Raw genomic sequence first — 26,692 nt, 5'->3', positions numbered from 1 at the left:
AAATCAACGGGCCAGAACGACTCCAGGGTGTAATGAGAGACTAATCATTAACGACAGCAGGTGTTTAAAGTCTACTAAAAGTAAGGCGACAAGTTACTGACTGTAATGTGGCAATTATTTTTACATTACTTTTCCCCACAGAGGCTCTGGATATCAAATTCTTTGTGTTACTAAAAAGCATGAAAATTACTTGTTGTTTGTTTACTCAGGTCTCCTTTGGTCTAAAATTAATGCTGCAAAGATTTGATGACAGTCACTGCAAAAACGTGCAAAGAGGTTGTGCTGCCTGAAGGGGGTGTCAGGCTGCACAGGGGACGTCCTGTGTGACATCATCATGGGGTATTTAAGGCTTAAATCAACAGGAACAGGCATAATAGCTTTTTCTATTCAATTTACAATTTATTGCTTTTAATTAACATCTTCCCCTTAACACAACATGACATTTTAAATGTGAAGGTTAAAAAGACAGACATTTTACCCCTGAATGTAATCAGACAACATGCATATATCGCATTATATATCATACCATAAAAGTATAAATGATAATCATACGCGATGGAAATTCGTAGACATTATATGCTGCTTAAATATAATTCCTGGCTGAGTTTTTTTCCAAAGAAAACCAATCAAAAGTTTTAAGATACACAAACTAAAAGCATTATAGGTATATCTCTGCAAAGCAATACCTGAGCAATTTAAGCAATCAAACAAGCTACAGTTGCACTGATGTGATATTTGCACTTGTGGATTTCTGTGAGCTTTGATTCTGTGAGCCTGGCCACTGTCCTCTCACCACACTAATATGGTGTTTTCAACCACAGAAAATTCCACTGACTGGATGTTTTTAAAAACCATTTTCCCCTAAAATCAAGACAATGCACTGAGCAACAATCCCAGGAGAGCCTCTGTTTCTGAGACGCTGGAACCTCCGCTTTTATCACCCACAGTAACGCCATGTTCAAAAGCAGTTAGATCAGGCATCTTGGCCGTTCTTAAACAGTAGCTGAACCTCTTGGCCATGTCTGTATGCTGTATGTATTTAGTTGTGTTGTGGTTTTTCTTTCCCTGCCAAATCAGAAGTCAAGAGCCGCTTGTGTAGATCCAAATTCAGTCTTTCATTGCAACAGTGAAGTTACAACCAAGGCCGGACACTTAGAAGTGTGTCCATTACTGTTTTACACCAATTTTTATACAAGTACTTATCATTTAACAAATTCTCGTCACTTGAGCATCATCACTCCCTCAACCATTCACAATCATTGTTTTTTCCCCTTAATCCACACCCCTACAGTAGGTGATAACTTTGTTCATCAATTCTTTTACTGTTTGGTCCCTCGGCTGAACATACTGTAATGGTGGAGTGACCATCTCCACTTGGTTTTTTAAAAATGCTCAGCCGAGAACTTCTGGTGAACTCAGGCGATTCCCTTCCTTCTGTAGCAAACCATGCCAGCTTCAGCCTGTTGCACATTGACTAACTAGAGGGTTGATAATATATTTGTCCTTCAACATAGTGATAAGGTATAACACTAATAAAGGTGGATATTCATACATTCAGTGCTAACATAAATCAGCTACCAGAAACTAACACAAGTTGCAAATACATACTCAGTTGATTACATTGTGTTGATTACATTGTAATGATTACATCATGGGTATTTGGCATGCTTTTTAATAATATCATAATGAGTATATTCTACGTTGTATAGTGCTAAATAATATGCCATAGTTGCAGCCACACAATTTGATGTGTTGAGGTTCAGGCTGTTTGCACTAACAATCTGGTTAACCTAATAGATTGGCCACAGAGTGTATGTTACATTGATAATGGTCTGCTAAGAAAAGCAGAACTTCACTGTGTGTAGCTCTGGAAGCATTGGGAACTTTAACTGGGCAGGAGAAGCTGTTTCCCAGCTTCTGCGGAGTGAAAGCTTAACGAGAGATTGTTCAGAAAGCAGAGGAAGTTGGACATACATGGGACGAGAAAGACAGAAACCTAAAAAATAAATTCTCACTGCAAACACGTCCAGCTGTTTCTATAGTCATGTACCAATTCTCAGGAAATCCATTGAATAATAGAACAATGAGGCTACATAGATGGAGTTTCAAACCTCTAAACTTTCCTAACCCTAAACAAATAAATGTAGACAGTTATAACTATGACTAGATTTGAAACCATTTTCAAACAGAGCAGTTGATGCTACAGCAGTTACAAACCTCCTGTTGAGCTGCACTTTCTCACTGGTCTACAGCTCTGAGTAAAATGGCTTCCCCAGAATGGTCTTACTCTTCTGGAAATCCTGTTTGCCTCTATGCAGGGAGTCACAGATCCGCTCCCACGCATCCAAATGGATCTTCCAAAAATCCACGTGCCCTTGGATGGCTTTGGAAACATCACTCTTGCTCCCATTGGCCAGGCTGATGCTATTGTTTACAATGGAAAAGAGGTCCAGCCCAATCAATGCAGAATTACCAGCAATAAAAGCTGCCCTGAAAGGCACGGAGAGGGCAGTGGGGGCTGCTTTGGCAACACCCCCAATTTCAGCAAGATCGGATGCTGCATCAGTGAATTTTATCACATTGCCACAATCCAAAGCAACGTCAATGCCTCTGCAAACACTGCCGACAGACCCACCGACTTTTGCAACCTTTGTCATGTGATCTATCACGTCATTCTCCACGGATGGATCTCTAATGATAATCACTTGGGCTAGATATTTATATATGGGCTCCAAATCCACCATAACCTTCTGATATAATTCACTAAACTTATTTTTCTCACGAGAATTAATTTTTACTTCAGTGATGCATGTAGTTACACTGTTTACACCACTAACAGCTCCCAGAACCCCCCCCAATCACAGTGAGTATGGTGGATGCCCCCAGTGTCACTGGGGCCAAGGCCAGCCCAACTATGGACACCACCCCTGCACCCACCCCCACAGTGCTGCCAGCAACACCGGAGATATCTGCCCCCTTCTTCATCTTGTCGAGCTGTACTGCACACGCTTCCATCTGTGTCAGGGATCCCAGGATCTTGGGTTTTTGTTCACTGAGGACGTCAATGAACTTAAGAGACTTTTCTTCATCTCCGAACATGTAAGTCAGTCTGAAGTCCTCATTAGCCCTGAGGGGGGGAAATCCTTTTTAAATAAGTAAAAAGGCTGTTATGATTCTAAAAGACTTTGGCTTTAAAACATTTAGAAAGAAAAGTAATTTGCTGAAACCAATTGTATGTTATAAAAAATAAATACAAAAAATTAATTTAGCTACAAAGATTAGTATTTATTTACCTGATTTTGCTCAAATTATTGACATGGTTACTCATCATGTTGACAGCGTCAGGGCTCAGGTGAAGGTAAAACTGAAGGCAGGTATGTTGTCGCCTATGGGAAAATGGGACAGAAATAAAAGTCTAATGCAGCATCTTATATTAAAGTCTCACCAAAGTTCTTCTGTAGTAAAATATTTCTTGCATGAAGTTCATGATCTCAAGGGAAATGGGTGTGGACAGCTCAGAGCACAAATACACACAATTTGTTAATTTTAAAATATATTTAAATGTCAATTTCTGGAAAATTCCTATAAATTGAACCATGTTCAGACCATTTTCATACCAATAATACTTACCCAGAATTCCATCTCGGGAATACTATATTTTTGCACCTATGGAAAAAGACATATTTGAGTATGGTTAGGTAACTACACAGGGTGCAGCTGGAGCAATAACAATGTATTCCCTGGACAGTCCTGTTACCACCTCTACCCATCTAATCCCTACTCCTCCCACACCCCATCACCTCTACAATTTCTACAATTACTGGATGGATCAACTGTAAATGTGAAAGCCAATAAATATATTTTTTACCCTAGTTCTACCTGTAACATGTGACTCTGAAATTACACCTATTCATTTATGGCACATTCCACTTACATGCCAATTTGCACAATGGTTACCTGTATTCCTTTTTTGTGTCTTAATGTCCATGTCTTAAAACGTCATTTATGTTATTCATATTTTTGATATGTCTAAATATTTATATTCTGTTTCTCATCTGCACTATGACCAACATTTTCTGTGACATAACAGGAAGTAACTAATGTAACTAATGGTACAGAGCTCTCTTTCATCGGCACGATGTACGATGTATGTTAGTTTACTTTAGGAAGGTCCTAGATCATTTGCAGAACATGTGAGCGGAGTGGAGCGGAGCGTGAGCGAGGAGCGGAGCGGGCGGAATTTGGTCAGAGCGCGGAGCGGTTTTTTAATTAAGGCTGGAGCGGTCGATCTGTCTCGCTCCAATTTCGTTCCGATACCGCTCACACTACGATTCTGAGGCTTGCCCGAATCTACCTAGAATTCATTTGTACAGTTTTCAAGATTGTTACAGAAATTGGCCGAGATGGAATTCGCAAAGTATTTCACAAAGGAAACTGATAAATCACACAAGTGTACTATTCTTATCAAACGTATAGATGACAAGAATGTACAGCAAGAATAACAATGTGGTGAAACTGTTTCAGTGAGTAAAGATTCACTTTGGAATCACTTTTCTCAGAAACATGAGAGTGTGCTATGCGAACAGGCGGAATCCAGAGCAAAACGTGAGCAAGTTTGAAATGGATGTAGCATATCAAGTCTATAAAGAAAATTAAAGTATAAAAGCCTATAAAGTAAATATTGGTAATCAAATAAATTCGTTTGGTCATTCAAAGTAGGTCTAATAAGATTTTTTGAATTTCACGTAACGCTGTCAGTGAAATTTTATTTTATAGAAAGACGCAGCAGCAGCATCAACAGAAAAAAATGAGGAATTTAAAACGTGGATGCTTAGCCTGTATATTCTTTAGGCTATTAACCCCACTGATTCTTTTATTTTTAAGCCTATTTTGCTATTCTTCTTTTATTCTCACATTTGCATTTATATAGATTTGAAAATGACAATATCTAAACATGTTTACTATACATGAAGTTTAGATAAGTTTAGGAGGGCGTTTCAAACTGGTGGCCCATTGTATGGCTCAGTACCCGTGAAGCAGCTCTCAGTTTCAAAAAGGTTGATGACCCCTGGTTTAAACAGAAGCTCAAAAGGTCAGGAGACCAAACGGATTTGATTATTTCTTTAAAAAATGTACATAGAATTGCGTTGAATGTGTTTTGCCAAAAGAAGCCTTGTGAAATATCAGGGGTATTACTCTGCATGCATCACGGTGGATTTGATATAAAAATGTCCGTCAGTACAAGTGTGAAATATATTTCCTGAAAGTGTTGAATATGTCGAATACTAGGCATGTAACAATGAATCGCTAATCGGTTAAAAATCGATGTAAATGTATGATGATTTAAACGGGCTGATGTGGAAAATGAATCGTTACTTTAAGGAGTGCGTCACGGTACTTAACAGAACATGTATGTTTTGGTGAACTCAGAATCGTGAATCGTATCGAATCGTGAGTTAAGTGTATCATTACATCCCTATCAAATACTGAATATAAAACTAACCACAGCATGATAGGAAGTGTAAAATGTAAGTTGTAACTTAGTGTTACATTGTAACTATTTGCATGGAGCAAACAATTGTTTTTTTTTTAGCAGTTTGTGAAGTCAAACTCAAACTAGGGCAGTTTACACCCACAAGCACAAAAGAAATGATTCCATTCGACACGTCCACTACTCCAGCCTGCAGAGACCTATATTACTCCATTTTGTCTCAGTATTTGAATAGGCTCAAGTTTTCTTGCATACAATGTGACTGCAAAGTTTGGAAAAAAACTGGTCAAATTATTTTTGAGTTATCATGCTGACAAGCTCTGATATCTGAACTGGCCTCCTCTTTGTATCACTATGTGGTGCTGCTTCAATTTGGGCATGATTTGCATCAGAATTTGACCAGGTTCAGATCTTCACCCTCACAACATGTCTGCAAAGTATGAGAAGCATCCGTCAAATACTTCTTGAGTTAACACATTAACAGAATAGAATTTCTTTTTTTTTTTTGCTATCACTATGTGGCGCTGCTTCAGTGTTTGATCACTTTTAGTTTGTCACCCCTAAAATATGCCTGCAAAGTTTGAAAAAGATCCATCAAATAGTTTTTTTAAATATAGTCTTAACAAGAAAGCATCTAAGGGAGCGGATTTGTCCTAAAAACATATGTTTTCCCTTTTTGTGGAACTCAATGAACACTCAAATGATTAACCAATGTATAAAATGCAATGACCTTTTCTCCATTATCTCACAGATGTCCTTGGAAAAACCTATCATTCTTTGTAGCTCAGAAACCAAAATTTCCACAATGACAAGATTGGGCTGGAAAAAATTTTCAATATCCTTCTTGAAGTGAACCAGAAGGCCACAGGACATCCTGGCAGCATGGATGAATGAAAATACATCAGTCACTGTGTTTCCTGCGGGGAGCCAACACAGTCTTTCATCAAAGACGAATGGCGACGTGACCGCCAGCTTCTCCAGGGCTTCCAGGAATGGCTGCAGCTCCTTCAGCCCACTGATCAGGTCCTTCACCACAGCACTCAGCTCCTTCTCCAGCTTCTTCATTCTGATGCTCAACTTTATTGTCATATTGTTTGCTTTCTTTTTGATGTCCTTCATCTTATTCATCTCCTCCTCCCTTTTACAGAACCACTCAGATTCCTTGTCAAGGAAGACCTGGATGGCTTCAATGTACTTCAGGGTCTCTGAAATGTAATCGTCTACAGACAACTGCAGCTTCGTCCTATGAGACATTAATTATTAAAAGCAAAATTATTCTCTAATTAAATGCGATAAATAGATATACAGTGGTACCTCTGTACTCAAACTCATTAGAACTCGAATTTCTTAAAAGTCGAACCAACCAGTTCGAAAAAAAATGACCTAGAACTCTATCTGAATCTCAGAAGTCAAGCTGTGAACGCCGACCTAAGATAACTTGTACGCGCGTGGAAATGAGTCACGCGGCACGTCTCTCAGTGGAGACAAAGGATAAAGGTTCAGTATCAGCCTCACATTCGCTGTGATAGTGTCTTTTGTTGGTGATAGTACTTTTTTATTGAAAATATCAGGTAATACACTGTACTTTATATCATTTTGGTAGCCATTGCTCACCAAAAAGTTACGCAATAGTTGTACAAATGTTACAACCTAAAAGTTTGCGATTTACGAACAAATTAATGAATACAGAGTAATAATAAAAATAAACCATGGACCGCATGGCATAGTCTAATGTTGGGGCAGTGTTGGGGTACATTCTTTATCGTTTTGGAAGCCATTAAGAAAAAAATGCTACAAACGGGGTTTTGTTTTACAAATTACTGTTTTGATAAATGTGCTTAGATGTGTTTAGTACAGTATATGCTTTTCTTGTTTTATCCTGTTCATTTTCTGTTATGTGCTTAAAAAAAAAAAACATAGGTGTAATTTTTTGGTTTCCGGGAACCAATTAATTGGTTTTCCATTATTTCTTATGGGGAAAATTCGATCAGAACTCAAACTTTTTAGGATTCAAACCCGAGTTCTGAACGGATTAAGTTCGAGTTCTGAGGTACCACTGTATTATGTTCACTGAATTATTTATACGTCCTACATTTTTCACAAAACAACTAATGTAAGTTTTTCTACAGTATTTATTCTTGCACTGAAACAACATAAACTCACATTTCCCGTAGGGTGCCCGTGGTCTGTGCTTGTCTGTGTCTGGAGTCGCCTTGGATCCTCCTCGAACCCGAGGGAGTCTGACCTAAATCCTCAGCAGCTGGGTGTTGCCAAGGGCCGTTCGTTTCATTTTTATTTCTGTGATCTGCAGTTTCAGTCAGATAGATTTGTAAATATACTTGAAATGGAAGAAGTAACAGAAACAGCACATTAAATAACACTTCCGGTTTAAAGTAATTATCACTTTTAAACAGCAGCTTCAAAGGTGAGTCATTTCGGGTTGTATGCCGGTTAGCAGTATGTATCAAATAAGTTTTATTCTGTGTAGGTTAGCAAGAGGAGCAAAGAAACATGGAAGAAGATAAGATGCGAGTGAAAAAGAGGGTGAAGTAAAAAGAAAACTAATGCAGCCTGTATGTTTATTAGCTGCGCACAGTAATGCATGTCTCTGCTGCCCAGGTGAGGAAAGAGCTGAAGAAACGCCACACACACAGTCCTGCGGAACCAGGTGGGCACAGCCGCAGGGCACTGAAAGTGACGTGCCAGCCTGCTCTGCGGGGTCCCATGGGGCAGACTGAGGTTAAAAGCGCTAATTCATACTCTAATGTCATTTAAAATTCATCACACTGATGTGGCATGAAAACGACATCTAAAATAATGGGTGAAATATTTTACATGACTGGTTCACTCTTTGTATGGCACATATCTGTCATACAATGAACTTTCCACATAAATCCATGAGTCATGCACAGAGCCCAGCCATTTTTCCTGGATATTGATGATCATTTGTGTGATCTTGACAGTGAACACAGGTAGGCCGTAATAAATTACTACATATCGGGAAATAAAGCTTTGAATTGTAATACAGTGTTCTGACACTACCTACACGTTAATGCTGTGTAAAGGTTGCCTGTTAACATATTATCCTCCATTTACTACTTTACTGCAGTGATGGGAATGTGAGTTCCATCTAGGAATGCAATATTAGTGAATCGACAACTCCGCTCTGTTACTTTATGTGATCTGCCACTTCATGGTTGATTTCTGTTGTCCCTAGATGCTTCAACTTTGCAATAATGTCACTTAGAGTTCACTGTGGAATATCTAGCAGGGGAGAATTTTCACAAACTGACTTATCTCTTATGCGTGACACTTACAATAATCCTGAAATTTGCACTTGTGCAATGAAATCTGGCACAGTTAGTACAATTCCATGTACTCTGGTGATATCTGTGATGGAACTTTGCTGTTGCTTTTGTTATCTGTGTTCCCTTCCTCTCCAAATGCTGTCCTACCTCGCAACAGGATCCAGTTCATGCACTCCAGTCTAACCACCAGCAGCAGAAGTACTGAGGTCAGAATCCAAAGAACCACTGAGGACATTGCTGAGTCAGACTGGCCTGTTTGCATATAAATAACTGTGGGAGGTCTAGTGACATCTGGACTGAGTTCTGTAAGACATATGAGAATGATGTTGGTGTTTAATAGTGCCAGTCCATAGAAAAGAATTCAGCCACAGTTCATAAACATTTCAATTTCATGATTAAATTAGTACAAATACCTCACTATCAAAGACAGTGCAGAAATGTTCTTCCTGGCCTCACCTGCACAGGTAATCCATGCATCCTGCCTGTGTGAGCAGTCACTCGGCTTCAGTGAGTAAGAGCAGTGCCACAGGGCCAGCTCACTGCCCTTGCAGTTCACCTCATCCAGCCAGATGGCACTGTCACCCCTCCCAAACCGTCCACCCCCTTCTGCCCTGAGAGCCGGCCCACAGCCCAACTGCCTGCACACCACCATGGCATCACGCAGGTCCCAGGAGTCGTCACACACGGTCCCCCAGGAGCCGCTGTGATACACCTCCACCCGCCCAGAGCAAGTGTCTGTACCCCCTGTCAGTCTCACGGGCAAGTGGTCTAGTGTGGACACAAGGGAGATCTGAGGTTATTTACAGCATAAATTAACATTCTTTTACAATATTCAGTAAGTGTTCATTTATTGGCCTGTTTATAAACTTAAATAGTTTTTTTATTATTTTAATCACACTCAGCCCCCACCTGCACCAACCCCACCAATCACACTCAGCCCCCACCGGTATCAACCCTGCCGGTCACACTCAGCCCCCACCAGCAAAAACCTCACCAAATCACACTCAGCCCCCACCAGAAAAAAAAGTTCACGTTATGTATATATAGGGATATTGTATATTTTGTTGAACTCTTAATGTCTTTTTCCAGTCCTTGTTTTATACCAACAAAACGCCCTTTTTTTAGTCCCTTTAGCAAACCAAAAAAATAGTACTTCTCTGACATTGAAATAGCAACAAAACCGGTATTACCCATCTGCTTCGTTGGGAAAGGGATCTGGAGGATGTCACCGGATGGCAGGTAAAGCACTCCTCTCACCGCTGTTAGGGTAGCGTCCCCAAGACCCTTCTTTAGCCCGATTTAACCAATTTCCAAGAAAACAATCCGCGCTCTTACTGGATACGGATGAAGATTATCTAACTTCAAGGAGAACTGTAGAACTTTCCGGTAGTCAATAAAACGTCGGCGTTATTCACTACCCAGAAACAGGACACAGAAAACTGTCTTTTCGGAACTTTCAGTCGCGACTCAGCATGCGAAGAAAATCCACTGAGTTGACGTTAATGGAAAAGGAGGAAACTCCGCTTTTATCCTCTGATAGCTCGGTTCAGTATGCTAGTAACAAAGAGCTTTCGATTCCAAAAAGTCAGTCTGCTTAGCCGCACCCATGGAACACTCCCGTTATATAATCAAATGTTAATGTAATTGGTAACGGGAAGGGAGATGGGGTAATGGGGACGCGACAAACAATGACAGCAAAGATGGAGTTGTATTTTACATATAGGCTACAGTAGAACCTTGGACCTCGAACACCTCTTAACTTGACCAACTCGGAGGGCGAACGGGTCTGTCAAATATTTTTTTACTTGTACCTCTACTGAAATCTTGGAACTAGACCATTCCAGCTAAGACTTATATGGGTTGAGACACGTTCACGAACAGGTCGGTGAGAAATCTAGCGGCAACTCCACCAAAAACTCGGAACACGACAAAACAAAACAGAGCTGCTAAAACTTGTACGGACCGAGACGCCTCTCCCCTTCCAAACAGTAACCCCTCCATCCCTCCTCCTCTCCACCAGCCACTTCCAGTGTGTCATGTGTGTTTTTTCACGTGTGTATTAGTTTTACGTTGATTGTTAATGCTTTTTATCATTGGTTAGGTAGGTAGATTGGTTTAAATAGGCAAACACTTGGGTGTCTGGAATGGATTAAATTCATTTACATTATTTCTATGTGGGAAAATTTAATTACTTGGACCTCGACCAAAACGCAACTCGACCAGCTTTCTCGAACGAATTAAGTTCGTGTTCCGAGGTACCACTGTATTTTGATCATATGGAGATACAAAACACCACGGTGAACTTCAGGAACAGAACTGGCCAAAATAATTAACAAAAATATGTGAGCAAATTAAGTAAATCCCCGCTAAGAATAAACCGAAACCAAAAGACAATCGCTACCCTGACGTCCTAACTAAACACAAAAAGAGACAAAATGATTCCCACGCAGAAAATGGCAGCTACTTACTACAAGCCTTGCACATAATTACATGCAATATTTACACAAATTACAGAACGCAACCAAGTCTGAATCGAAATCCAAAAGACCACTGAGTTATTTTATTATTTTACCCACCAAAGTTAGTTGGCAAATGGAACCAATTAATTAGTTTTTCCCACTTAAAAAAACAGGACCAGAAGAACTGAATTTATTGTTAAACTGGGTAATAAATTTTACAAAAGGGGGAAAAACTGTTTGCGTTTTTTTTATAGTTAAATTAATGCGAGTTATATGTTCTGTGTACACTTCAGATATTAACAACTGTCTACAGGCACCATAATATTGGTGAAATTCTATGTGAAGCAAAAATGTAAGTAATGGGAAAATCAAAAAAAAAAAAGACTGACTCATTTGATCGGTCTATCAAACAAGAAAATGAATCCACTGAACCATCCATTATAAATCACGCTCCTGTGACTGACTGCATCACCCCTGAAAACTATGAAGGTAAAACAGTAGCAAAACTCGAGAGCTTGCTAATTTGAATGTGAGAACTTGTAAAATTAATATTTGTATTTGTAAGTTGAAATTTATACTCACAGCTCTGATGTGAAAAGCTGCATCTATCGATTTGCACACACAGACAATACTCAGAACACCTGTGTTCTGAATTCGAAGTTGCAGATTAATAGTTACAAATGTGTAAAGTGTCATTCGCATAAACAAAATGACAGGCACAATTGTGTACTACACATTTATCTTTGCGCTTTACTTCGGTTTCGCTGTACAACCACAAGTCGGCACTCACAACCTCTCAGATCTGGCAGTACAACGTCAAATCCTAACGCTTTGACTTTTGCTACTCTTTTTGCGATATTCCTGTAGCAAAACTCACTCGTGCACTTGTAAATGCAAACTTGAGAGAGCAGAGTCGGGGGCGGGGCTGGGGTGGGAATAAAGTCATTTTATTGGTCGATGTCTCACCAATGAACAACGCCAGCCACAATGCAAACCTTTGTACGCATATGTATCAGCTATTTTTTTAAAACGATTGGAAAATATTTTTATGAAATGTCATTAGTTTTACTGGTTTTTATATATCAGTAAAAGCGCAGCAATGTCGTTACTACACAGAGCAGCTCGCGCCATTTCGGTGGTGGTGCTGCACGGTCGTCGTCGTTGTCGATCGATCGCGATGGCTGAATCGAACAATCCTAGGGTTTTTTTTTTCCTAGTTTTTATTTTTTAATACTGTATTTTTCTATACATTCAGTATTGTTAGTCAGAGACTGTTATATATAACTGCAAAGTTCAAATATATAAGTGCCTTCTCATGTATTTTTAGTTAATTAAATTGTTAAATAAATGTACATAGTACAATAATTGCTTAAATGTTTATTATGTTTATGAAAATGACAGTTTTTACAATGCATTAAGCATGTTTTTCAAGATAACATGAAAGATTATGAAAAATAAGAAAAATATCTGCATTTTAATGATCAGTGTTTTTAAACATCCCACCGTGAGTACTGATAAAAAAAACAAGACACGATACTTCGTGACCAACCTTTTTGTAATAGAATCATTACACTGTACCATTCGTGTGGGGTGGGTCACTTCTTGCTAATAATTAAATTTATTGTTATTATTATTGTTGTTGTCGCATTTATACTTATATATTTTAACTTTGCAGTTATATATAACAGTCTCTGACTAACAATACTGAATGTATAGAAAAATACAGTATTAAAAAATAAAAACTAGGAAAAAAAAAACCCTAGGATTGTTCGATTCAGCCATCGCGATCGATCGACAACGACGACGACCGTGCAGCACCACCACCGAAATGGCGCGAGCTGCTCTGTGTAGTAACGACATTGCTGCGCTTTTACTGATATATAAAAACCAGTAAAACTAATGACATTTCATAAAAATATTTTCCAATCGTTTTAAAAAAATAGCTGATACATATGCGTACAAAGGTTTGCATTGTGGCTGGCGTTGTTCATTGGTGAGACATCGACCAATAAAATGACTTTATTCCCACCCCAGCCCCGCCCCCGACTCTGCTCTCTCAAGTTTGCATTTACAAGTGCACGAGTGAGTTTTGCTACAGGAATATCGCAAAAAGAGTAGCAAAAGTCAAAGCGTTAGGATTTGACGTTGTACTGTCAGATCTGAGAGGTTGTGAGTGCCGACTTGTGGTTGTACAGCGAAACCGAAGTAAAGCGCAAAGATAAATGTGTAGTACACAATTGTGCCTGTCATTTTGTTTATGCGAATGACACTTTACACATTTGTAACTATTAATCTGCAACTTCGAATTCAGAACACAGGTGTTCTGAGTATTGTCTGTGTGTGCAAATCGATAGATGCAGCTTTTCACATCAGAGCTGTGAGTATAAATTTCAACTTACAAATACAAATATTAATTTTACAAGTTCTCACATTCAAATTAGCAAGCTCTCGAGTTTTGCTACTGTTTTACCTTCATAGAAATCTGACCGCAGCTTCTAACCAAGATCCTGGCTGAATGTGGTCCAAGCAGGCAGTACTAAGTTCCTACAGTACATACTGAAGAGAGCACAGAGTAAGTCGAGGAAAAGGCAGCTCCCCATGTTAATCAGGGCAGATTTACCTGTCTTTCAAAGTCCTACGACCTGAAGACACGATCAGATGCTGATAAAGCACAAAGCGAGGAAAAGACTGAGAAATTGTTTCACTTGTTTAATGCATTCAGAGTCTGTCCATGCCTTTTAATTGCAAATATTTGTATTTTATTAATCAATGATTAAAACTTTTGAGCTATTTATAACTAAGAATGTGGTATGGCAACCTAACAATTATTCATTTTATGAAGGCGTAGTGGCTATTACATTAATCTTATAGTTAAATGTTCCAGATCCAATTAACATAATAAAAATGTGTGAATCATTTCTTTTTCTCTAGATTCTGCTTGAACTGTGTTTTGTACTGCATTGTGTTGTGCATAGTGCGCATGCATCTCCCACTGAAATTCCAGCAGTGATATATAAAGTGATGTTAGGTCCTAGATGCTGTGGCACACAAGTCGGGAAGGTCCTGGCTGCGACAGTCTGTGAAAACAAAATGTAAATAGATCAGCGAACATATTCCTTTATAGTCATGTGAAAAAATGAGGACACGCCATTAAATATTTAGTACGTTAATATCAACATTTTAATATCAAATCTTCTTTCAAATTATACCTGTAGATAAAGGTGATGTAATTGCATCACCTATGCAAAATAATAAATAAACAAATGCCCTTATTTAACAAAATTAATAAATTAACTATGACGCCAATTCCTACTGAGGAAAGTTAAGACACCCTATGCCCTAATAACTAGTATGCCCCCCCCCTTGGCTGAAATAACCTCAGTTAGACATTTCCGAAACCATATGTCTTCGAAATCGCTGGCAGAAAGTTTTCCCCTCTCTCCAATGCAGAAATCCTTAAGCTGTGTGATGTTTGAAAGGTGTCCGGCGTGCACGGCCATTTCATATCACCCCACAGCATCGCTGTCATGCCCCGCTCGGCCGGTCCTCCTGTGTGCAACGCCCCCTCTTCTAGCTCGAGTTTGGGAATCCCCGTGCCATCAGCTGTTTCGAGTTGTGTTTCATTAGTTCAGTGTATTTAAGTCCGTGTCTGCGTGCCTTTCGTTAGTCCGGTCATTAACGTTGTGAATTTGGATCGCTGTTGCTCAGTGTGGTTTTCCTGGTTAAAATCCCTTGTTCACCCGACTCCTGCTCCTATTTCCGCGGTCCGTGCTTCCTCCCTACATGACGGGAAAAGGAAAGTCATTTCCTCTCAATGACAAATATGGGCTCATCAAAGCTTATGATAAACTGCTAAAAACGAGCCACTAAGATGCAGCAGTGAAACTACAATAAACTATTTTTCATGTCCGGTATTATGACGTATTTGGATTATACACGGCTAAGTAATTTAATTTGTACAATACGTACTGTGATTTCAAAAGCGTTTGACACATTTGTGCTGTATTTTGAAAGCAAAATTAAGTAAATAATGATGCTGTCGGATGCTGTTAAATGTGGGGGGGTTCAAACTAAAAATTATGAAATGTGAGGGGGACACGTCCCCCTCAGATTTAATGGCGGAGACGCCCATGGTTATAATGATCATCCGCTTATAGTCAATTTCACCCAGACAGACGTGCGTGATCACTGTAAGCGGTTTCCACTGTAGGCTATCGTCTATTACAACAATAATCGAGAAGCTGTGTGGTAAATGGTAGGATTAGGCTATTGTGATTGATAACTGCTGTAGTATATATAACCTATAATCGCACAGAGAGCTGTTAATCATTAATCATAAATACAGTCGCCACTGATTGTTTACGGTAACTTAAAACCATGCACGTTTACGTTAAAAACATTATTACAACATGTGACCACCCAGACAAAGTGTTCTCCAGAAAAACTTCAGTTGTGTTGCTAGTTGCAGTGCGTTTCCCAGGTTGCAGTTGTTTTCAGTATTTGCAGCGCCGCGTCTGTGAATGTGCAGCGCGTGTGTAAAATGTGGTTCGCATGTGTTGTCATTTTGATGAGTGTTTTCTTAATTTGTGTAGTGTCTATGGATTTGCAGTGTGTTTGCAGGTTCGTTATGAACTTGAATAATATGTTTTGTTGCTTTGCAGCGGATTTCTCTATCAGACGTGCGTTTCTATATTTTGAATTTCATTGGGCTTTCTCGGCCACCGTAATCAAAAAGCAAAATAGGAAAAACAAAGACTAATTTCGGGTGGAGCTCCACTCTACAGGAAACATGAAATAATTAACCAATCATGGAGAACACACAAGGACTGATGCAGGAAAACAGGCAACAGGTGAAACTAATTATTAACTCCAGGAAACTGGGAGATCACATGGAAACTAAAACTGACAGAAACGGAATCTAATACTGGGGAAATAAGAAAGAAAGGTAAAACACAACCAAGGCACAAAGCAAGAAACCAAAACAGAAAACAAATCACAGGAATTAGGAAAACTGATACCAATGAAACTCTAGGGAACAAAACAGAAAAGGCAAGATTCAAACACACAACAGAGGGGTTAACAAGTAGCCACATGCTCAGCTCATTGAGCTATGTGGCCAACTGGGCAGCAGGAGAACACACTGAAGACTTTGATAATGGAGAAGACAGGATGGCCAGCGACACCTGCTGGCCAAACGGGGAGAAGATGAAAGACTGAGACAGACAGGTGCTGACCCTGACAGATAATGCAAAACCAAATATTCTTACTACAATTTTGGGATTGTCTGCTTTTTTCTTACTCTTAGTCTCCTCCACACTGGAGCCACAGGTTACTTTTGCTGCCAAAGGAGCTGCCCTGGGGCCTGTTTTGTAAAGCAGGATTTCTTGCTTAGCTGGATAATTTATAGGATTTAATGTTATGGCTGATCAGTGTATTTTTACATTTTACATTATTACATTTTCATTTAGAAGACATTTAGAAAACACTTTTGTTGAGAGTGACTTACAATTTAAAAAGGCAGCGGAGCATTAGGGGCTCAAACGCCCAACAGTGAAATCACTCAGCTCACCTAGGAATCTGAACTGGCAACCTTCTGCTCTGTCTTAACCCACAGAGCCGCATGTCAGCCTTATGTACATTTAGGTTGGCATGACAACAACAAAGAAAGATAGAAGAAGATAAGATAACAGGATGTGGGTGGAAGAGAGAAAAAGAAAGACAAACATACAGCATGTAGTGTGTATATTCATTGTGCATATTTACCTCGAACAGTCAAAAAAGTCTATGTCCATTATCAGTCCTATGACCTTTGTCAAGCTCTAATGTTATTAAGTGTGAGCCTGAAACAATGCACAAGAAACCAATAACAAGTCAAGTGAAGTGAGCTTAATTGTTATACAGTGAGGGAAATAATTATTTGACCCCCTGCTGAATTTGTAAATTTACCCATTAATAAAGAAATGAGAAGTCTATAACTTCACTGGTAGGTTTATTTTAACAACAAAAGATAGATAGATCATCAAAACATGCCAGAAAAATCATTATGTAACAGTTACAAACCAATTTGTCATTTATCTAGGGAAATAAGCATTTGATCCCTTGGATCCTTGTTAGCAAGCACAACTGTCAGATGTTTCTTGTAGCTGGTCACCAGGTTTGCACAAAGCGCAGCAGGAATTTTCATCCACTCCCCTTTGCAAATCTCCTCCAACTCTTTAAGGTTTTTATGCTGTCACTTGGAAACACGAAGCTTGAGTTCCCTCCATAGGTTTTCTATGGGATTATAGTCCAGAGACTGGCTAGGGCACTTCATGACCTTAATCTGCTCCTTCTTGAAGCAGCTTAGGGTTGTTGTCTTGCTGGAAGACCCACCCGCAATGCATTTTCAGTGCCCTGGCTGAAGGAAGGAGGTTCTCTTCCAAGATTTTACACTACATGGCCCCATCCATCTTTCCTTTGATGCAGTGCAGCCGTCCTGTACCTTTGGCAGAAAAACACCCCCAAAGCATAATGCTTCCACCTCTGTGTTTGACAGTAGGGATGGTGTTCCTGGGGTTACAGTCAGCGTTCTTTTCCCTCCAAACACAGTGAGTACAGCTTATGCCAAACAGCTCGATTTTGGTCTCATCTGACCACATCACATTCTTCCAAGCCTCACTGGAATTTTTCCGGTGTTCACTGGAATACTTCAGATGGGTCTGAACATGGGCCCTTATGAACAGGGCTACTTTGTGAGCACTGCAGGATTTCAAACTATAACTGCATACTGTGTTACAAATGGTTTTCTTGGCAACCGAGGTCCCTGCTGCTTTGAGATCATTAACGAGCTCCTCCCGTATAGTTCTGGGGTTAGCCCTCACTGTCCTCAAGATCATTGATGCCGCACAAGACGAAATCTTCCTTGGGGCCCGAGATCCAGGGTGATTGACAGTTATTCTGTCTTTTTTCCATTTGCAAATAATTAATAGTCTCCTTACCATCCTGTTCTCCTATGTGCTTGTCTTACCCAAACCCTTTTTTGGAACTTCAATGACTTACATTATATGTACAGCTTCAATATTCAACAAATGAAGCACTTGGAATGACTAACTTCTCTTTCAATAGATATGAGGGTTATCCTGTCAGCCTTCATCTGAACAATGTGATGTCACAGGGTTTCATTCACTGTGAAGAGGTCCACCATCTTGCCAAATGCCTATCAATGTTGCCAAATAGATTAGGATTGCCAGATACACTATATTGCCAGACGTATTGGGACACCCCTCCAAATCATTGAATTCAGCTGTTCCAATTACTTCCATAGCCACAGGTGTATCAAATTGAGCACCTAGGCATGCAGACTGCTTCTACAAACATTCGCGAAAGAATGGGTCGTTCTCAGGAGCTCAGTGAATTCAAGCATGGTACCCGTGCAATAAGTCCATTTGTGAAATTTCCTCACTAAATATTTCACGGTCAACTGTTAGTGGTATTATAACAAAGTGGAAGTAATTGGAAACAACAGCAACTCAGCCACTAAGTGGTAGGTCACGTAAAACCACAGAGCGATGACAACGCATGCTGAGGCGCACAGTGTGCAGAAGTTGCCAACTGTCTGCAGAGTCAATAGCTACAGACCTCCAAACTTCATGTGGCCTTCGGATTAGCTCAAGAACAGTAAATAGTGAACTTCATGGAATGGGTTTTTACATCAGACTGTAAAATTGAGAAGTAACAGAACACGTTTCCACTGCTCCAGAGTCCAGTGGCGACGTGCTTTACCCCACTCCTTCTGATGCTTGGCATTGTGCTCGCACCCATGTGCTTTACAGGCTTTGGTAGAAAAGAACACATCTCCTATCGCTTTTCCAGGTTGGGTCGCGGGGGCAGCAGTTTAAGCAGGGAAACCCAAACTTCCCTCTGCTCGGCCACTTCCTCCAGCTCCTCCGGGGGAATCCCAAGGCGTTCCCAGGCCAGTCGAGAGATATAGTCTCTCCAGCATGTCCTGGGTCTTCCCCGGGGCGTCCTCCCAGTGGGACATGCCCAAAACAGCTCACGAATGAGGCGTCCAGGAGGCATCCTGATACCCGAGCCGCCTCTGGCTCCTCTCGATGCGGAGGAGTAGCGGCTCTACTCTGAGTCTCTCCGTATCTCTAAGTGAGAGCCTAGCCACCTTGCAGAAGACACCCATTTCGGCTGCTTGTATTTGTGACCTCATTCTTTCGGTCAATACCCACAGCTCATGACCATAGGTGAGGGTAGGAACGTAGATCGACTGGTAAATTGAGAGCTTTACCTTTTGGCTCAGCTCCTTCACCATGACAGACCGATTCAGCGCCCGCATCACTGCTGACGCCGCACCAATCCGCCTGTCGCTCTCCCGCTACATCCTTCCCTCACTTGTGAACAAGACCCTGAGATACTTAAACTCCTCCACTTAGGGAAGGACTCCCTCCCCAACCCAGAGAGAGCACTCCACCCTTTTCCGGCTGAGGACCATAGTCTCGGATTTGGAGGTGCTGATTTTCATCCCAGCTGCTTCATACTCGGCTGCAAACTGGTCTAGTGAGAGCCAAAGGTCACGGTCTGATGAAGCCAACAGAACCACATCTGCAAAAAGCAGAAACATGATCCTGAGGTCACCAACCTGGACACCCTCAACGCCCTGGCTGCGCCTAGAAATTTTGTTCACAAAAGGTATGAACAGAATCGGTGACAAAGGGCAGCCCTGGTCACCACCCCAGTCTGGCTATCCAAAGGCACTGCCCCCGCTGTCCACGTGATGCTGCAGATGTGTGTCAACCAGCACAGCCCTGCAACATCCAGATCCTTAAGTAACTCCAGGTGGATCTCATCCACCCCCGGGGTCCGGCCACTGAGGAGCTTTTTAACCACCTCAGCAACCTCCACCCCAGAGATAGGGGAGTCCACACCCATGTCCCCAGACTATGCTTCCTCATTGGAAGGCGTGTCAGTGGGATTGAGGAGGTCTTCGAAGTACTCCTTCCACCGACCCAAAACGTCCTGAGCTTAGGTCAGCAGTGCCCCATTCCAATGAGGAAGCAGACTTACTTTATGCACTCCTACACAAACACCCAATTCCATAACACCCAATTCACAAATAGGACTTACAGTACAGTGTCAAAACCTCACTGAACATGTTGTTTTGACAGGTTTTCATGTCATTCCATGGAGTCAATCACTGTTAATTGACAGCCCACACAGGAATAATATCAAGTTTATTTGGAGTCACAGCTGTAATAATATGAGGCTGGCAGACCTGGATGTCATTCATGATGAAATCAGGAAAAACAGAAGCCCAGTTTGCTGACCTCAGCTGAGAGTGATGGACATTTTTCTAAATACCTCACTTAGGCTGCTAAGTGTCTAAATCCCAGGTGAATGCCAAAGGCAGACCATGCATTCTCTGCTGGAAGACCTGGTCGAACCTCTCACTTTGGGCCACGGTGAACGTGTTCTTCCAATCACCAACTCTACCTGCAGGAACAACAATTTTGTTAGAAAGAGCCTCATTTCCCTAAAGAAATATATTAAAAATGCTGCTTCCTATCAGGGCAGGTGCAGCATCCCAGGCTGACCTTTGCGTAAGAAGGCTCCCTTCTCGCGGTTTAGCTGGTCCTGCGGAACGAACTCGTAATTAGCTCTGGGATCTTTCTGCATGTTTTTGAAAGTGGCTTTCTCCACAACATGCTCGATCCCCTCGGCATTCAGATCCAATCCCAGGAAGGTACTGATCTTCAAAACTGCACCCCTCAGATCCTGGATACAAGCGATCAAATGATGGCAAGAAGAAGAACAGTCACAACGTTAAACCGATAGTTCAAGAGGCCCCTGCCAATATATGGCTGCCATCTTGTCTTTTTCTCTAAAAATGAGCTTGCTAATAAGGCTGCAAGGCAGCCATCTTAGGTTAACCGAATGACAGTTTGTCACTGTACCTCAATCATGTCTTCGTAGGTCAGGAACAAGATGTTGTACTGGTCTCTCTTGGTGTGCCAGTCTCTAATGTGGTCGAACCAGGAGGCGCCACCAACTGCAATCACAACGGGCATTTCTCCATGAGTCATAAATGGGGGTGAGGTTCAAAGGAACATCTACGGACCTTCGCCATTTGCCCTCAGTTCCCATGCTTATGTCCCGCATGCATTGTCATGGAAAGAAGGGGAACAGATCAGCAGAACATAGAGAGAGCGACTTTCAAGTCATGAAACTATAGATGCGATACATAGGCGACATTGTTTAAGGTGTTACTGCAGCTTGGCCTGTCAGAGAGCAAAGACACCAGCAACATGCACTCCGTCACACACCCGATGGCCCATATTCCTGTCATACATGTCACTGTGTCCAGCCGTGTGCATGTTGTCACTCTGTCCTAATGAGTTGCTTGGCATTGCTTGTGGCCTATGTCATTATTATCTTAAAGAACACAGCATCTCTTCATCAAGAACTTCCCCGTGGGGTCAAGATTTCCCCCTTGGACCGATGACGTTTATCTCGTGTTATCTTGCTTTTGCCCTGCCCACCCTGACTGTAATACTACCAACAGTGGGGAAGCCATTCACACAAGATTTCACCATGATTTTTTTATGCGCAAATGTCTGTTTATACTTGATAAATTATATGTTACATGTAACTGTTCAAATCATACCATGTCCGGCCAAATATTGCTCCAAGAAGTCCTCGAAGCTCTGAGGAGTTTCCAATTGGTTCCAGATATGGCAGAAGTGGAAATAGGAGATCACATTGTCCTTTGGGTTCCGCATCACGTACACAATCTGCCACAGAGAGAGAGAGGACTCGTCATCACCCACCTCCCTCGTCTCCTGGTCCTTTATCTGCTCCACAACAAAGCTCACCTTGGCTCCCTTTTCTCTCAGCCCCCGCGGCATCAGCGCGGGGGTCAAGTGGCTGGCAAACAGGCGAGGGGAGGGCCGAGATACATAATCGGGTCGGCCGTCAGGATATTCCAGCCACGGCATCTTGTCCAGGTTGGTAGTGTAGGCGTCGCCCGCGCCGGACTCCTCCATGAGCAGCGTGATGATCTGCTGGGTCCATACGGTGCCTGAGGGAAAAAGAGACAGTTTGCGGGTTTAAATTAAATGACATTAGCTGTCACATAAAAACAAAATAGCTTCTATTATTATTATTGTTATTGAGGACAGTATATGGCTCTGCAGATGTGACAGGAAGGTCGTCTTTTCAAATCCCATAATCTACCGTGTGATTTGCCCTAAACCCCAAACGCTCCCGGGGACTGGCTGACTGCGCTTCCGCAACTCTATATTGCTTTGGATAAAAGTGTCCACTAAATAAATAAAGTGTTAATGTAATTATGGTCAGTAAGCAGTGAGTGTTTATCTACAACTCAGAATCCATCATCATGCTTTAAGTACCATTACAGCGCAGTTTCACAACATCCAGCTTTCACAGATGCATCCTGCTTGTAGTCTGTATCAAAAGATTAATTCTTCATATGATCCTGATTACAAAAAAAATCTGTAGTTATCACTCACCTGACTTGGGGTAAGTGACAAGAAAAATGTCACTGTCCCGTATTTCAAAGGTCTGCAGGGAATCGATGTACTCTGGGGTGGTCAGTCCTACTCCGAACACATAACCTTTATATCTGCACAAGTAAGGAGTCACGGGCTCCATGGAGGCCTCACACTGCAACAGCAGCAAAAGTACGCGAGTAAGACACAGTGGAGAGAATACAGCAATGAAAAGCAAAGGCCGGAATAAAGGCACAGCATAACGCTCAGTAAACTGGACTTTGTATCCTTTTTATGATTAGTCAGCTCTAGGCGGATTGTTTGGCCAACATTACAGGCCCAGAACAGGCATTAGACAGAAAATTAAAAAAACGTTAGACAGCAGGTATTATGCAATTCTGCCACCTACTGGACAGGGGTGTGAATTTCTTAAAGTACTTACCGTAAAGTTATTAATATGTCAAAATTACATATGGCTTTCAGATCGTTCCGTCATTATTACAAATTTTTGGTCAATGATGGAAAGTATTTGGTTAACGTGACATCTGGCCTTGGTGCACAGTGACAGCGTCATGGTTTCAGTCGCCTGTAGGATTTACAGAAATGCAAAGACATCCCACATAGCAGCTGATTCTGGGTCAGATCCGCCTGCATCTCCAATGACATTTGAGCAAGAGAGTCTGCACCAGAATCAGTCCAGAGTTCTGAATGAGTACAGTTGGTCTGTATACATCACCCAATCAGCCAGTCATTTTTTTATAAGACAATGTCCCTCACCACACTGCAAAACGGCTGAAGAAATTCCTCAAAGCTGAGGACACTAGAGTGGTGAAATGGCCGACCCAGAATCTGCACAGATTTAGCTTGGAGGCAAACTCACCTGTATGGGAGGCCTGCCACCTGTCCACACCCCTTACTACTTATGTCACTTCACGGGTTGACCAGCAGTGTTACAGAGTGAGGATGTCTGCATGCAGCCTTTGTAGGTATTTATCCCACCTAAATGTAATTTCTGAGAACTGTCAGTCAGCACAGGGAACATTATGTTCGGCGCAAACCAAATGCTGTTTCTGTACCAGAAAATCTTTCAGGAGAACATTCGGAGCAGATCGGTGGAGTAGCAAGATGACGACTGACAAGAAATGAGCAAGTCGGCTCCATAAAGGTGGAAGCACGCTTCAGATATCGTCCAAACAAAATGAAATTGAATGAAGAGGTCAAGACAAACCTTGAGTGTCCCTGAGTTGGATTTCTGCATGAAGTCAACGGGCCAGAACGACTCCAGGGTGTAATGAGAGACTAATCATTATCGACAGCAGGTGTTTAAAGTCTACTAAAAGTAAGGCGACAAGTTACTGACTGTAATGTGGCAATTATTTTTACATTACTTTTCCCCACAGAGGCACTGGGATATCAAATTCTTTGTGTTATATACTAAAAAGCATGAAAATTACTTGTTGTTTGTTTACTCAGGTCTCCTTTGGTCTAAAATTAATGCTGCAAAGATTTGATGACAGTCACTGCAAAAATGTGCAAAGAGGTTGTGCTGCCTGAAGGGGTGTCAGGCTGCACAGGGGACGTCCTGTGTGACATCGTCATGGGGTATTTAAGGCTTAAATCAACAGGAACAGGCATAATAGCTTTTTCTATTCAATTTATTGCTTTTAATTAACATCTTCCCCTTAACACAACATGACATTTTAAATGTGAAGTTTAAAAAAACAGACATTTTACCCCCGAATGTAATCAGAAAACATGCAGATATCACACTATATATCATACCATAAAAGTATAAATGATAATCATAAGTGATGGAGATTCATAGACATTATATGCTGCTTAAATATAATTCCTGGCTGAGTTTTTTTTCCAAAGAAAACCAATCAAAAGTTTTAAGATACACAAACTAAAAGCATTATAGGTATGTCTCTGCAAAGCAATACCTGAGCAATTTAAGCATTTAAACAAGCAACAGTTGCACTGATGTGATATTTGCACTTGTGGATTTCTGTGAGCTTTGATTCTGTGAGCCTGGCCACTGTCCTCTGAGCAGACTAATATGGTGTTTTCAACCACAGAAAATTCCACTGACTGGATGTTTTTAAAAACCATTTTCCCAGGAGTGCCTCTGTTTCTGAGATGCTGGAATCTCCGCTTTTATCACCCACAGTAACGCCATGTTCAAAAGCAGTTAGATCAGGCAGCTTGGCCGTTCTTAAACAGTAGCTGAACCTCTTGGCCATGTCTGTATGCTGTATGTATTCAGCTGCAGCCACACAATTTGATGTTTTGAGGTTCAGGCTGTTTGCACTGACAAGCTGGACAACTTAATAGACTGGCCACAGAGTGAATGTTACATTGATAATGGTCTGCTACTGAATTAACATGGCAAAGAAAAGCAGAACTTCACTGTGTGTAGCTCTGGAAGCAATGGGAACTTTAACTGGACAGTAGAAGCTGTTTCCCACCTTCTGCTGAGTGAAAGCTTAACAAAAGATTGTTCAGAAAGCAGAGGAAGTTGGACATATATGGAAAGAGAAAGACAGAAACTTAAAAAATTAATGAGTTGTTAATGAGGATAATTACTACCTTGGTTTTTCACCAAATTCTCACAACAGACACATCCAGCTGCTACTAGTCATGTACCAGTTCACAGTAATTTCATTGAATAACAGAACAATGATTCTTACTTGGCTCTCAGTGGAGGCGGACGCACTTCTCTCCCTCTCCCTCCCCTTATCTTCCCTGCTTTGCTTCTCTCGTCTCGTCTAGTCTACTGTCTTACTGTCTATACTTGAGAGACCCTCTGAGCCCTGCTCTTCAAAACTAAGGAAATTATGGATTTGATCAACTGGTCTCTCAATGCAATTGACACCATCTTCTCGCAGAGGAGCGCAGGTTCGGGGGAACCTGACTGTCCTGCAGGAACGTACGCAGCTGGCTACACGATGGACGGATGGGAGAAGTGGAGGGTCGTGTGTCTGGCAGCTCTTTCCGTGGAGGACATCGAAGATATCTACCTATTCGGAACCTTGATAACGGGTCTTATGCTGATTGGATTAGGCATCGCCCTGGTTTATCGGAAATTGAAGAAAACGGTGACAGCCGCTCAAAGCCCCACTAGGCTGGCCAAATTGATTGATGGTCTTGGCAGAGCTGTTGGCGCTCAGACTATGGCTATAGATCGCAAACTGGATAACATCACAGTGTCAAATGACCGTAGATTTGATTACATCACCGTGACTATGGACCGCAGATTGGATAACATCACGGAGGAGCTCAAGGCTTTGCACAGGATTTTAGACGGCGTAGACCAGCATGGACATTAGAGGAGCTGCGAAATTACAGCTTCTCACCCAAAAACCCAAACAACCCTATTCTATCTTCTTCTGGCTCCCCCCTAATCAGCAAGGGCCTTGGCCAAGGCCGCTGCTGTATTCAACAACTCCCCCAGAAGACCAAGGCGGTGAGACTCTCTTGCATTCCTTTACCCAAACCACAAAGGACACCCTCCCCCAATCCAACGCCTTCGCCGCTTCATACCCCCAGAGTGGACAGGCGGGTCTGTGACTGGCGCTGACTTAGTTGACTGGCGCCGGACAGGATGGCTGTTGTCTATGCTGGACTACCTCCAACTCCCCATTCCCCACCCCTGTTGCAAGTCACGAGTCTGTTCTTAGGTGTGGTGACCATGTGCTTATGTTGCTGAGGTGTTTTTTTCTGTTCCTACATTATACTCCCTATTGGAGTACAGTATGGGGGCTGTTTTTTTTATTAGCCTCGTGTTTCCTAATGTAATTCTGTTTCTCTGTTTTTCTATATCCCCTGTCTACCTGACCTGTCTAACCCCTGTAATGTTTGTATGTGTATGGTCGGGTAGATCGGGACAAATTTCATTTCACTGCATGTTGTACCTGTACATCTGTGCATGTGACAAATAAA

At 41.5% G+C, this 26,692-nt stretch overlaps 2 protein-coding genes across 2 annotated transcripts; both read right to left on the bottom strand.

The window, feature by feature from the left end:
• Nucleotides 1–395: 395 nt before the first annotated feature.
• Nucleotides 396–10,807, bottom strand: apol (apolipoprotein L). The gene is made up of 8 exons (XM_072704567.1): nucleotides 9,990–10,807; nucleotides 9,256–9,567; nucleotides 8,947–9,102; nucleotides 7,655–7,796; nucleotides 6,222–6,734; nucleotides 3,631–3,666; nucleotides 3,294–3,386; nucleotides 396–3,127 (listed from the first exon to the last, which is right to left on the bottom strand). The coding sequence occupies exons 1-8, from the start codon at nucleotides 9,991–9,993 to the stop codon at nucleotides 2,833–2,835; spliced, it is 1,551 nt and encodes a 516-aa protein (XP_072560668.1). The 5' UTR covers nucleotides 9,994–10,807; the 3' UTR covers nucleotides 396–2,832.
• Nucleotides 10,808–20,457: 9,650 nt separating this feature from the next.
• Nucleotides 20,458–22,995, bottom strand: LOC140581580 (amine sulfotransferase-like). The gene is made up of 6 exons (XM_072704569.1): nucleotides 22,772–22,995; nucleotides 22,115–22,320; nucleotides 21,907–22,033; nucleotides 21,197–21,291; nucleotides 20,837–21,017; nucleotides 20,458–20,735 (listed from the first exon to the last, which is right to left on the bottom strand). The coding sequence occupies exons 1-6, from the start codon at nucleotides 22,911–22,913 to the stop codon at nucleotides 20,617–20,619; spliced, it is 870 nt and encodes a 289-aa protein (XP_072560670.1). The 5' UTR covers nucleotides 22,914–22,995; the 3' UTR covers nucleotides 20,458–20,616.
• Between the last annotated feature and the right edge of the window lie 3,697 nt (nucleotides 22,996–26,692).

This window comes from Paramormyrops kingsleyae, chromosome 22 (genome assembly GCF_048594095.1).
Source record: "Paramormyrops kingsleyae isolate MSU_618 chromosome 22, PKINGS_0.4, whole genome shotgun sequence".
NCBI lineage: Eukaryota > Metazoa > Chordata > Actinopteri > Osteoglossiformes > Mormyridae > Paramormyrops > Paramormyrops kingsleyae.
The sequence above is the reverse complement of the archived record's forward strand: the minus strand, read 5'-3'. Positions and strand labels throughout refer to the sequence as shown.

What these genes read in the sequence shown, in the direction of transcription:
- LOC140581580 (XM_072704569.1), bottom strand. Translation starts at nt 22,913, where the DNA reads ATGGAGCCCGTGACTCCTTACTTGTGCAGATATAAAGGTTATGTGTTC. An exon ending in TGAGAGAAAAGGGAGCCAAG is followed by an intron (nt 22,034 to 22,114) that starts GTGAGCTTTGTT and finishes TCTCTGTGGCAG; the next exon opens with ATTGTGTACGTGATGCGGAA. An exon ending in CCTACGAAGACATGATTGAG is followed by an intron (nt 21,018 to 21,196) that starts GTACAGTGACAA and finishes GCTTGTATCCAG; the next exon opens with GATCTGAGGGGTGCAGTTTT.
- apol (XM_072704567.1), bottom strand. An exon ending in TGTGAGATAATGGAGAAAAG is followed by an intron (nt 3,667 to 6,221) that starts GTCATTGCATTT and finishes CTTTTTCCATAG; the next exon opens with GTGCAAAAATATAGTATTCC. An exon ending in TTCCCGAGATGGAATTCTGG is followed by an intron (nt 3,387 to 3,630) that starts GTAAGTATTATT and finishes ATTTTCCCATAG; the next exon opens with GCGACAACATACCTGCCTTC.